Genomic DNA, 12,637 nt, shown 5'->3' with positions numbered 1-12,637 from the left:
TCAAGCTTCCCCATGACTTGGACATGTTTGGGATTGGAGTGAAAGTACTTCTGGTGAGCTAAAGAAAATGAACCCACTTCACATTCGGTCTTGCTTTTGTTAATGCATATTTTTAGCCACGATGTCTGACACTGGGGGCTCTCCTGGCACGTTAAGAGGATGAGTTGAAACTCCTGTTAAAGAAACTCCCCGTGCCCTGGCCAGTTTCGCTCAGCGGTTAGAGTGTCGGCCTGTGGACCAGAGAGACCTGGGTTCAGTTCCCACTAAGGGCGCGTACTTTGGTTGCAGTTTGTCCCCAGCCCCAGTTTGGGTCGTGTGGGTGGCAGCCAGTCGATGTGTCTCTCTCACATCGATGCTTCTCTCTCTCTTCCTCCCTCTCTCCTTCCCGCTCTATCTGAAGATAAATGCAAAAAAATGTCCTCGGGTGAGGATAAAACAAAAACTCCCCCTGAACTTGGCAAAGGTCACACAGCGTGGCCGCTGGGGGCGCCGCCGGCCACTTGCAGAACCTCACAGACCTGCAGGTCAGAGGTTGGCAGGGGGTTCAGGGCTGGTCCCTGGGAACACTGACTTGGCCTTTGAGGGAACTTTTCCAGTTGTGGTAGGAAGCTGCCCACCCCCTTCCCTCCTTTCCTGCCTTTGCTGACTTGCAGCTCTCACCAGGATAGTAACAGTGGCTTCTTGTTGGTGCAGGGTGTTCAACCAGAGAAGAAAGGGCCCTGGAGAAGACGGAGCCCGTCACGGAGGAAATGGAGGACCCGGAGCACCCCGAAGGAACACATGGTAAAAACCTCAGTAAAGAATGCAGAGCAGGGGCCAGGAAAAGGGCCGAGCAGACCACCTCAGAACCGGGGAGAGATGGAGCCCCGGAGACTGGGTTCAGCTGCACACTGGAATGAACGGTCCAGCCAGACATGAACGCACATTTCCTGAAGAAAGCAAATACCAAGCATGTTGGACGTTTGTACCCTTGTTAGGCAAACCCCAAGTGAGTTGCACAAATGTGCTGACTTCCGAGGATTTAGCAAGAACAATAACTTGGGTCACTGGGACTTAAGGCGGATATGAGCTATAAGGAAAGACAAAAATAAATGGGCGCAGGAGGAGGAATGTAGTGGCGCTGACTTCACTCGTGGTTTACAAATCGCGAGGCCCATTCATTCAAGCCCTCCAAAGCCTTTCCTGACGCGGCGGTTACCTAATGATCCGAGCTGATGAGCGAGGCTGGCAGTGCGTCCCCGCCAGTGGCCTCCCTCCTCCCCTCCGGGCCAGTCTGTACTCTCCCGGTGCTCCACTCCGAGCCCACGTCTCTCTGCGGAGGCCGGATGCCCTTGCCGTTCTCACCCCGGGTTTGGAGGGGCAGCCTGGCCTCTGCACTTGGCCCCACGTTGCATGAGAGGGCGGGCGGGCTGAGGGCTGAGGGCTGAGGGCTGAGGGCAGCGGCCGCGGCTGCTCCGAGAGCTGGTTTGCAGGCCCTCCTCTCAGGGTGCAATTCCAAGGCCGAATTCGAGGTGCTGGAGACTGGTCCGGTCTCAGTCACAGGCGAGGCCAGGAGGCACGGAGAAAAGAAGTGTCGGGGTGCTTCCTGCAGGGGAGCAGAGGCCCAGAATGACAATGTTAAGACGATAAATGAAGTAGCGCTGGATAGGGTGAACTAAAGCAGGAGAGGTTCGAGGCCCGGGAGAGGTGGTCGCCATGGCAACGAGGGCCTGCAGCGGAGGGGATGTGGGGGGAGAAAAGGGAGGGGTGGCGTTTGAGGGACAGTAATGAGGACAACTCCCTCGGTTGGAGAAACTCTAGGGCTGTCACAGTTGCCTCGGAGATTTGAGCCAAGGCGACCAGGAGAGTGGCGGCTCCAGGCATGGACACCGGATCGCCTGAGGACAGTGCTGTTTTGGGAAGAAGATGAAGAGCCTGAGCCGCTAACAGAAATGCCCACAGGCTGCTGGGAACGAGGGCCTGGGACTGACTCTCCGTGTAGACGGTGAGTCCACTCCAGGTTTCAATCCCAGCTCACCTGGACTGGACACTCCACGTCTCTGAGTCTTTAGTTTCCTCATCTATAGAAATGGGCATAATAATATGTGCCCCATAGGGCTGCTAACAGGCTGAAATGAGCTGTTCTCTACACGGCACTAGAAACAATGCCTGGCACACAGTAACTGTTCAACAAATACTAGATACCACTATTACCATTCTTATTCTCTAGTCATCCTTACAAAGGTCACAGCCAAAGCCACGGGGGCAGGTGAATTTATAGGCAGAAGACAATGGTCTGAAGAAAGAATTTGGGGAAGGCGTACATTAAGACACCGTATTTACATGTTCATGTTTTCCCTCCAAGACTCCTTCTTTGAGCGTGAGCTTCCGGGCCTGGTCCCTGGGGTGTGTGTGAAGAACCTGGTAAAGATGTTTACGCCCTGCGGCCGGCCAGCCGTGGACCGTCTCACCATTACCTTCTATGAGAACCAGATCACCGCGTTCCTTGGTCACAACGGAGCAGGGAAAACCACCGTCTTGTGAGTCTCAGGGCCCCGACGCTGGGTCGCCATTTGTCCTGTCGTTTTCCGGTCTTTTCTTTCCCTCTTAGCTTCAGTCTACTCTTCCCCCCTGAATTTTAGTGACAAAAATGGGCTCCGAACGTGTGCCCCAGGAATGTGTAAGCACACTGCAGTGTTCAGTGCCCACCGACATATATTGCTTCACTGGACCGTCACGAGAAGTCGGAGAGGGAGGTGGAGTACATCTATTGCCCCTTTGTGTGCCAAGGCAATGGGCATCCAGAGAGCTGAAGTGACTTCCCGAGGCCGCCAAGTTGTAAGGGTGCAGAGGGGGAAGACCCAGGGCCTCCCACTATGATCTCTGGTCTCTGACGGTGCAGCCCATCCCCCAGCCCCTCTCCCTAGCATTACCACCCCCGGGGGGGTGATGCAGTCATGGCCATCACCAGCATGCTCTCAGTCTGTAGAGTTCTACTTATTTTCAAAGGCTTTCCTTTTCCTACCCAGGAGGGGTGGTGCCAGTTCTGGAGGGAGTAAAAAGGGTGCAGTCGGGACCACGTTCAGGGAAGAGAAGGCTCGGGGAGCTTCCCTCACTTTTCCAAGGGACCTGAGCGCCATCTGCTGGGAAGAACACAAGCAGCGAAGGTTGCCCAAGTTGCTGCAGAGGCGGCCTCTCCAGGGGCAGGAACTCCGGGGACACGTGGTCTTCACGGCCTTTGGCTTCTCAGAGCCCCAGGAAGGAACAGCCGCGTACACCCAGCGCTGGAATGTTCTCCGAGGGCGGATCAGTGTGGCTGGAATGTGGGGCTGGTGCCATTATATTTGGTTCTGTTTCCCTCTAGTGGTTGATCAACAGAGATTGCAGCTTCCGAGCACACATTCAGATAGCCTGAGATTGTATCTGAACTCGGGCCAGAGCTGGGTGGGGCGGCGTGAGAGCCCTCTGACTTTTCTCCTTGTTCACTAATAAGGTCAGAGCGCTGCATGCAGGGCCCTGGGGCTTCTCGCAGGCAAACATTACTTCATCGGTGGCTGAAGGCTGCTTCCCCTGGGCCCTGAGACACAATGTTTCATAAAAATAATATTTTTGAGTGTTACTTTATGTTGGCACCGTTCTGAATCTTTTTAGGTACTCACTCATTTAATTCTCACAACCACTTCATGAGATGGGTGTCGTTATTTCTCATTTTCCAGAAAAGGGCTAACCTTGCTGTTGGGCTCTTTCTGTTTTGGATCCAAAGACGATATGGTTGGTGGGAATTCCTAGGCCTGGCTTCAATCCATTGATCAACAAATACGTATTGAATGCCTGGGCTTCTCATGAAGACCCTCCCTCTGTGCTTTGTAGTGGTGACATCAGGCAACGCGTTGACCCGTGCACCAAACACTGTGTATTGAGCCCCAGAGCACCAGGAGTGGGATGGCTGAGCTGGGGAAGGAATGCTGGGTGTAAGCAAATGTTCTGCAGCTGGGGCTCCAGGAGGCCGGCGGTGCCTGCCTGCCCGGGAGCACTAGGAAACAAGTAGAAGCAGAAGAAGACAGATGTGGTCATCGCACTCGGGCCTGGATGGACATGGCGCTAAGCTCTGTGTGGGAAACTGTTGGTCTCCACAGCTAAGGGTGGTTGGGGTTCAGCTGAGAGCCATGGACAGCAATCACTGTGAGAGCCCTGACCGTCCCCAGGGTGGGGGCTGCCATCCGCCCCAAGGCACTCCTGAAGGCCATGCTTACTGCCCCTGACTTCTGTGTTTGGCAGGTCTATCCTGACGGGTCTGTTGCCACCAACATCAGGGACCGTGCTCATTGGGGGAAAGGACATTGAAACCAGCCTGAGTGAAGTCCGGCAAAGCCTTGGCATGTGTCCCCAGCATAATGTCCTGTTCCACCAGTAAGTAGCACAGGAATTGAAATCCTCCCCACGTCTTATTCTTACTTGGCCTCCAACACACGTATTCTCCAGAGCCCAGCTCAGGGATGCCAGCCCTGGAGGCAGGAGGCAGTACCCTTGTTTGATTTTCCCATGTTCAAGGTCCTTTGTCCTGTTCACAGACAGGTGTCCCTTAGGTGTACCTGTGGCACTTGGACCTGAGTCTCCTCCCTCATAAGAGTGACGTCCTTCTCTCTGAAAGGTGGCTAGTCCCGGGCCCCTTGCTCAGCTCTGAAATACTCCCTCTAGCAAGGGAGGAGACCAGTGTTCTGCCTCCCCTCTTAAACCAGGCACTAAGAAATGATTTTTCAAGAGGCTTTCAGTTGCTTGTATCCCCAAACTTTTATTTCTTATCTAAAGAGTTACATGTAGTCATTGAAGAAAGGAAGGAAGGAAATATAGGTTAAAAGAAAAAATAAAAGTAACCTGTGAGCCCTGGCAGGTTTGGTTCAGGGGTTAGAGCATCGACCTGCAGACTGAGGAGTCACGGGTTCGATGGCAGGTCATGGACACGTACCTCAGTTGCAGGTTCAATCTCCTGTCCCTGTCAGGGTCATGTGGACGCAACCAATCAATGTGTCTCTCTCACATCAATATTTCTTTCTCTTTCTCTTCCTCCCTCCCACTCTATCTTAAAAAAACAATGTAAAATATATCCCCAGGTGAGAATTAAAAAAAAAAAAAAAGCCACCTATGATGTCACCACCCAGAGATAACCATTGATGACATCGTGGTATATAAGTTTTCAGAACTTTGTCCTATGCATGTAGAGATATACACATACACTTTCAAATTATAAAGGAGAGTAAAATTCTGCGTACAGTTTTGTAAACTGCCATTTAAAAAATGTGATTACTTTCTCTTAATCTAAGATATCATGAACATCTATCTTTCAACATCATTATGAATTCTTCTAAAAATACTTTTTAATGTTTACGTACTATGCCGTTGTATAAATGTGATATTTAAACCGCCCCCTCACTTGAGCTATTTTAGCAGGTCCCATCTTTTGTTTAGTTTTTGTATCAAAAACGACACCATGACAGATTCTGGCGGCTAAACCCCTGTGCCCCTCCTTAGCTAGTTCTGTGAGTTAAGTAGCTAGAAGTGCACCTGCTGAGCCGCTGCCTTTGTCACGGTCCCGCAGCCTCACGGTGGCGGAGCACATCCTGCTCTATGCCCAGCTGAAAGGGAAGTCCTGGGACGAGGCCCAGCTGGAGGCCGAGGCCATGTTGGAGGACACGGGCCTCCATCACAAGAGGAACGAAGAAGCTCAGGACCTATCAGGTGCTCGGTGCTGGAGAAGACAGGGCGCCCATACCGTGGTTTCCCAGTGTTTAGGCTTCTAACGGAAGGCGTCCTAAGGGCTGGGACACGTCCATAAAGTTATTCTGAGCATCTAAGAGCAGCCCCTCTGGACTGTTTCCCACACGGAACATAGCGGCCTGGGCTGCGTTTGTTCCGACGTTCATGTGTTTGAACTAAAATGTGAGAACGGCCTTCAAACGGGCTAGTCCCAAGGAGCAGAGAATGCCTTTCTGTACTGAAAAAGGCCTTCACACCACTGGGGCTTGAATGCTGCGTGAGCGTCCGAGGAGGCAGCCTCAGACCACTGCCGGAGCTAAGTCCCCCCCGCCCCGCCCCGCCTTGTACCACCAGCCCCAGGGCCATTGCATTCTGTCCCCCACAGTCCCCGTGACACCCAGCCCACCTGTACCTGTAGGTGGCATGCAGAGGAAGCTGTCTGTTGCCATTGCCTTTGTGGGAGATGCCAAGGTGGTCGTCCTGGATGAGCCCACCTCTGGGGTGGACCCCTACTCACGACGCTCCATCTGGGACCTGCTCCTGAAGTATCGCTCAGGTAACGGCCGCGGCCCCGTGCCCCGTGCCCCGAGCTCTCGCCCGGGGTTCGGCTCTGGGGCCTGCTCTCTCACACCTGGCCTCTGGCAACCGAGTGCAAGGAACAGCCAGAATCCCACGCACGTGGGGGCCTCGTCGGTGACTTGGAAGAATCCAAGTTCCAGTGGAGCCTCCTGAGAGTTTTACACGAATATAAGCAGCCTACTTTCCAAACTATTCTAGAACATTCTCTCAATCCTTCTGTCTCAAACAATGGGTGCAGCTCTAGGCAGAAATTCCCCTTTGACTAAGGGGACCCAAGTCACCTGCAAACACCCCAAGAAGCTCCATAGCCATCGCATGAGGACCAGGGTGAGGGTGACGTGCCCGCATCCAGAGCTGCAGAAGCGGCTGCGGTGGAGCCTGTGAACCGGGGTCTCCCTTCTCCGTCAGAGCCCCTCCCAGCCGGAGGTGCAGATCCCAGCCAAGCTGAGCACCCACAGAAGTGCTGACGTGGTTCCATCCTGTGGTCGACTTGTCACCCTGGAATCCTGATTACTGGTTTTTTTAAAATGACATTTCCAACTAGCATAAAAGAGAGAGAGAGAACGTGCGCACTTGTGTGTTTTGCACAGATTATAAATGCAGCGCTTAGTGATCCAGAGACTATACATCTAGAACTCAGTGGACACTGACTGACAGTAATACATACGTCCCATACGTGATGATTCGTTTGAATCAGGTCCTGTGCCCGATGAGCAGTGTTTTGCAACATGCAGGATGCTATACATTGTTAGCTATTGTCGTTATATTCTAGTGCTCTGGACTTTGCTACAGATACTTGTTTATATGTATTAACTCCCAGTTTTAAGCCCTCGGAATGGGAGGTTGCGGTCCACCCTCTTCCGTCAGCCTGGCTCCAGCCCTTCTGGTGATCCCCCCGCCCCTGCAGGCAGAACCATCATCATGTCCACTCACCACATGGACGAGGCCGACCTCCTTGGGGACCGCATCGCCATCATTTCCCAGGGGAGGCTCTACTGCTCGGGCACCCCACTCTTCCTGAAGAACTGCTTTGGCACGGGCTTCTACTTGACCTTGGTGCGCAAGATGAAAAGCATCCAGGGCCAGGGAACGGGCCGCGAGGTACGTATCTGCCCAAAGAGACGTCTGGGCGAACGGGAATACACAGCGCGGTGCTGCCTTTCTGGATGTTTCTCCCCAACCCAGGCTCCGGCCGTCAGCGTCGCCTCTTGTTTCAGAGGCCATTTATAGATTTTGATGAACTGACATTCTGAACCCTCCTGCAGGGACGCTTAACCCCAAACGAAATAACTAGTTTTAAATGACCCGAGATTCTTACACTCCAGAACCCTAAACACCACATACTGTGTGGTGCAAATACGAGTTACGTCTCATTTTGCAAGGTTACACTGTTTTAAGGAGCGCAGCTGTCAGAGTTCCCCCCCTTTTTTTTTATTCCAACATTTATATTCCCTAATTAAACCCTAATTCCACTGCTAAATGAAAGCTAAGAAAAGGCTCCTTGAGAACTTAGCCTAAAAATAATGAAGTCAAAACATACCACCCAGCAGAGACCCCCTGAGCATGTCAGGAGACCCAGGTTCAAGTTTGGGCCGCAGGGTGGATACATTGTGTCATCGCACGCAAAGGACTTCATTCCTTGTCACCGTTGGTGTTTTGGGGGTTTTTGTTGTTGTTGTTTGCATACAGAAAAGGAAACTCATGACGTCTGATTCTGCTTCCTTGAGATATGGTGAAGATAAATGAACAACATTCAGGTTGTCATGCTTGTCATATTATAGCATTATTTATGCCTCTGGCCCCTGTCATTTAAGCGTCTGGCTGCTCCTGGGTTTTGCTCTCCTGGGTGTATTCCCACAGCCCAGCACCCCTGGGAGGGAGGAGCAGAAAGTCTTGCACAGTGAGACCACAGCAGCCGCATTCGTAATGACAAGCCTCGGGATCCTTTGAGGTTCTGCTGCTCTCTGTGCCTGAGTCACAGGATAAAATCAAATGGCCACACCTTCAAAATGCTCAGATGAAGTAACCGATTAAACTCGTGAAGAGAAATGTGTTGACCACACTCAACGGTGAGAAGCAAATGAGGTGTGGTGGTGATGACCACCAACATCAGGGAGAAGCTGTCCCTGGAGTGACCGGTGTCCCTCTGTTGTAGGGGACCTGCAGCTGTGCGTCTCAGGGTTTCTCCGTGAGGTGTCCAGCCCATGTAGATGAGATAACTCCAGAACAAGTCTTGGATGGTAAGGACTGGGGCAGGCCATATCTTGGTTCTTGTCTGGCGAGCGATCATCTCTCGGTGTTGTTGGGTGTGTCTCCTGCATTTTAATGCGAGTGAAGAGAATACGGGGTGCTTCTCAAGTCCATGGCATGCAGTTGCTTATCTTTTTCTTTGAGCTCCTCCTCCATCCCCAAAAGGATTTTAGAAGTCGTGAGCCGAAGGGCCATCTGTCTCCCTTTAATGAGGAATCTGTCTTTGTTCACTCCGTGCCCCTGCCCATAACTGAGCCTCCATTCCTGGGGTCCTCCTGCCCTGGCTCCAGGCCCCATGCCTGAGCGCCCCGGGGGAAGGGCTTCTAAAGGTGCTAGGTGGAGTCCCTGGTGGAACCACAGTGACACACAGCTCTTAGAATGACCTTTTCCAGAGTCAGCTTGCACTGCGTAGAAGCCATATCTGTGGACTTACACATCCTTGTTACACTCCTAACTCTCCCCTCGATTTACCAATTTTCCAGCAACTGTCCCTTGGATTAGGGTGCATTGAACCTCATAAGAGGTGCCCCTGCCTTGAGGGTGATGCAGAAAAGAGGTGGTCACTGTAGAAGTATTCATCCTTCAGGATCTGATCTTAGCAACCCAGAGTGTGTGCCAGCAACTCTTCCCATATCTCCATAATGCCCACCTCCCATCCCTCCCCAGGGTATCTTTGCAAATGGAATCTCACATACCCGCCATCCCTAAATAGGAGCAAAACTAAACCTATAGACTGACCCAGGTTAATGAAGGGGGGAAGTGTCTGCTTATCAACGAAAAAACACACTTTCCTACTTAGCACAATTTTTCCCCTAAATCTGAGGAATTTACAAATTCGCATCTGGAGAAACAAGACAGCTGGGCAGTACTTTTGTACTGTGCTTACATTTGAGGGGAATGCCCCGAGGCCCATAGTATTCACTCCCTCGCCCTCTCTTTGCACTGACAGAATCCGTGGTGAACACGACACGGCCTTTTAGGATGACGTCTGTCTGTCTGTCTGTCTCTTAGCTGGCTTTGCTGTGAGTTCCTCTGCTTCCTGAGGTTCCCTCCCGGGGGAATCTCGGTCAAGAAATTGATACTTTTAAGAAATGAATACTAGTTACTGTGGTGCACCAACATCAAGTTGGAGAGACCCTGCTGCCTGGGTGATTTTTTAAAAATATTCCTTGATTTCTAAATAGAGATTTGTTTTCTTTTCATAGAATAGGGATGTTGTGCATGGTTAAGAAGCACAGTAAGCAGTTATGCCCCAAATCAGAGCAGAAGTCATTCTAATCCCCAGTCCATTCCTTGGAAGGCTTTTCCCTCATACACACCCATGCACCGCACACTCACTCATACACACCCATGCATGCACACTCACGCATACACACCCATGCATGCATACTCACTCATACACACCCAGGCACCGCACACTCACTCATACACACCCATGCATGCACACTCACTCATACACACCCATGCATGCACACTCACGCATACACACCCAGGCACTGCACACTCACTCATACACACCCATGCATGCACACTCACTCATACACACCCATGCATGCACACTCACGCATACACACCCATGCATGCACACTCACTCATACACACCCATGCATGCACACTCACTTGTACACACCCATGCATGCACACTCACTCATACACACCCAGGCACTGCACACTCACTCGTACACACCCATGCACTGCACACTCACTCATACACACCCATGCACTGCACATTCACTTGTACACATCCATGAATGCACACTCACTCATATACACCCATGCACCGCACACTCACTTGTACACACCCATGCACCGCACATGTATACACCCATGCACTGCACATTTACTTGTACACAACCAGGCACCGCACACTCACTCATACACACCCATGCATGCACACTCACTTGTACACCTCCAGGCACCACAAACTCGTACACACCCAGGCACTGCACACTCACTTGTACACACCCAGGCACCACATACTCACTCGTACACACACAGGCACTACACACTCACGCATACACACCCATGAACCACACACCTCCCTGACGCCCTGAAGGACCACTCCTGGAAAGGCTGACACACATTGAAGACACAATTCCTGGGAATCCAGCAGCTTCAGGTTGGATTTCCTTCCTAAGAGAACAATGAGCGTGACCCCTAGAGAGCTGTTGGGGCAGAGTAGCTTCCTCTGCAAGGAGCCCTCCAGCCTCAGTGTGAAATCATCCCGGAACTAAACACAGTTGAGTCCAACTTGCAGATTTGACACAGAACAAGCTTTTCAGTCCAGCTAGGTGAAGGATTTGGGTCGAAAGCCATGAAATCCCTCAATATGGGTCATTTCTGAAACAAAGAAAGAAAAGAACCCACTGGGTCCCCTGCCCTGAGAGGGCTGCATGCGGAAATGCACCCACGAGCTGGGTTCTGAGTTCCCCCAGTCCCTTTACCTTTGACCTGCCTCTCAAGGTAATGGGCTGGGGGTCGGCTTCTTCAAATAAATGCTTTACACTTTTTAAAATTAGATCTTTAATTTTAAAGTAACACATGCTCATACATAAAATTCAATTCCGATTGTATGAGGATATCAGGTCAGTACCTGATACCGGACCCTTCTCCGTGCACCCCACGCTCCATCTCTCTGGTCCACCTCCACAGCTCCGCAGCCCCTCCTGCATCTGCTGTGAGCTGGGAGTTGAGTTCTGTTTTGTTTGAGGAGGCAGGTGCCACCCCAAGGGAACTGGCACAGTCCTCGGGAAAGTTAGGCCATCATGGGCGTGAAGCGGACTTCTCACCCAGCCTAGTGACCAGGTCTAGGTACGCATTTTGGGCCCTATAGCTGGGGCCAGACTAGGAACATAAAAGCAACTTTGACTCGAACCCTCAGGTGTGTGGTGAGTAAGGATGAGCAACAATAATGACAAGTGCTTTCTGACTTGAGATGATGTTCTTGATACAACAGCAACCCTCACTCACCTGCTCACCAAGCACTTCCTCCCGCGTTTCTTATGTATATCGGTGAACTCATCCAGCCCTCACAGACTACAGTGAAGTCGACACCATTATTTTCCCCTTTCACACGCGAAGAGACTGGGATTTGACCTGTCCAGTGTTACGGAACTTGAAAGGGACAGAACATTCTATTGAACAAAGGCGAACATTGGCCCGGGCACCTTTCCCCTCCCTCTTCCTCTCAGTGCCCACCTCGGGGCCAGCTAAGCGAACAATGGGCATCAAAGAGGGCTGCTCCTCACCCTGGCTGGTTTGGCTCAGGGTTAGAGCCTTGGCCCATGGACCAAAGAATCATGGGTTTGATTATAGTCAAGGGCACATACTTTGGTTGTGGTTCGGTCCCTGGCCCTGGTTGGGGTCACGTAGGAGGCAGCCAGTCAATGTGTCTCTCCCACATTGATGTTTCTCTCTCTCCCTCCCACTCTATCTGAAAATAAATGGAAACATATCCTCAAGTGAGGATTAAAATTTTTTTTCTTTATTGATTATAGAGAGAGAGGAAGGGAAAGGGAGAGAGAGATAGAAACATCGATGAGAGAGAACACTGATTGGACGCCTTCTGCATGCTCCCCATGGGGGATGGGCCCACAATCTGGGGATATGTCCTGACCAGGAATTGAACCAGTAACCTCTTGGTGCATGGGTTGGTGCTCAACCACTGAGCCACACTGGCTGGACTCGGGTGAGGATTTAAAAAAAAAAAAGAGTGTTAACTCCTCTAAGAGAGTCACTCCTGGGGACGAGACACCCCTTCCTCCAATGGGAAGGGTGCAGGGACCTGGGCAAGCTCGCAGTCTCCCAGGGCCTGGGAAGCAGCTGACCTCCGTCTTCTTTCTTGTCCGAGGGGACGTGACTGAGCTGACGGCTGTGGTTCGCCACCACGTTCCCGAGGCCAAGCTGGTGGAATGCATCGGTCAGGAACTGATCTTCCTTCTTCCGAATAAGAACTTCAAGCAGAGGGCGTACGCCAGCCTTTTCCGAGAGCTGGAGGAGACCCTGGCGGACCTGGGCCTCAGCAGTTTTGGAATCTCCGACACTCCCCTAGAGGAGGTGAGGCGGAGAGCACAGC

The 12,637-nt window shown here is 51.8% G+C and overlaps 1 protein-coding gene across 1 annotated transcript in view; it reads left to right on the top strand.

Annotated features, from left to right (window-relative positions):
- Nucleotides 1–12,637, top strand: part of ABCA4 (ATP binding cassette subfamily A member 4) — a 129,402-nt gene that overhangs the window by 75,743 nt on the left and 41,022 nt on the right. Inside the window, exons 18-25 of the mRNA XM_036255448.1 lie at nt 694–783; nt 2,345–2,519; nt 4,258–4,389; nt 5,576–5,715; nt 6,152–6,289; nt 7,220–7,413; nt 8,468–8,552; nt 12,413–12,618. Coding sequence (XP_036111341.1) covers nt 694–783; nt 2,345–2,519; nt 4,258–4,389; nt 5,576–5,715; nt 6,152–6,289; nt 7,220–7,413; nt 8,468–8,552; nt 12,413–12,618 — 1,160 coding nt within the window. The remainder of the gene's footprint in view (nt 1–693; nt 784–2,344; nt 2,520–4,257; nt 4,390–5,575; nt 5,716–6,151; nt 6,290–7,219; nt 7,414–8,467; nt 8,553–12,412; nt 12,619–12,637) is intronic.

Source organism: Molossus molossus, unplaced genomic scaffold (genome assembly GCF_014108415.1).
Source record: "Molossus molossus isolate mMolMol1 unplaced genomic scaffold, mMolMol1.p scaffold_m16_p_12, whole genome shotgun sequence".
NCBI lineage: Eukaryota > Metazoa > Chordata > Mammalia > Chiroptera > Molossidae > Molossus > Molossus molossus.
This window is presented reverse-complemented; position numbering and strand designations above follow the sequence as displayed.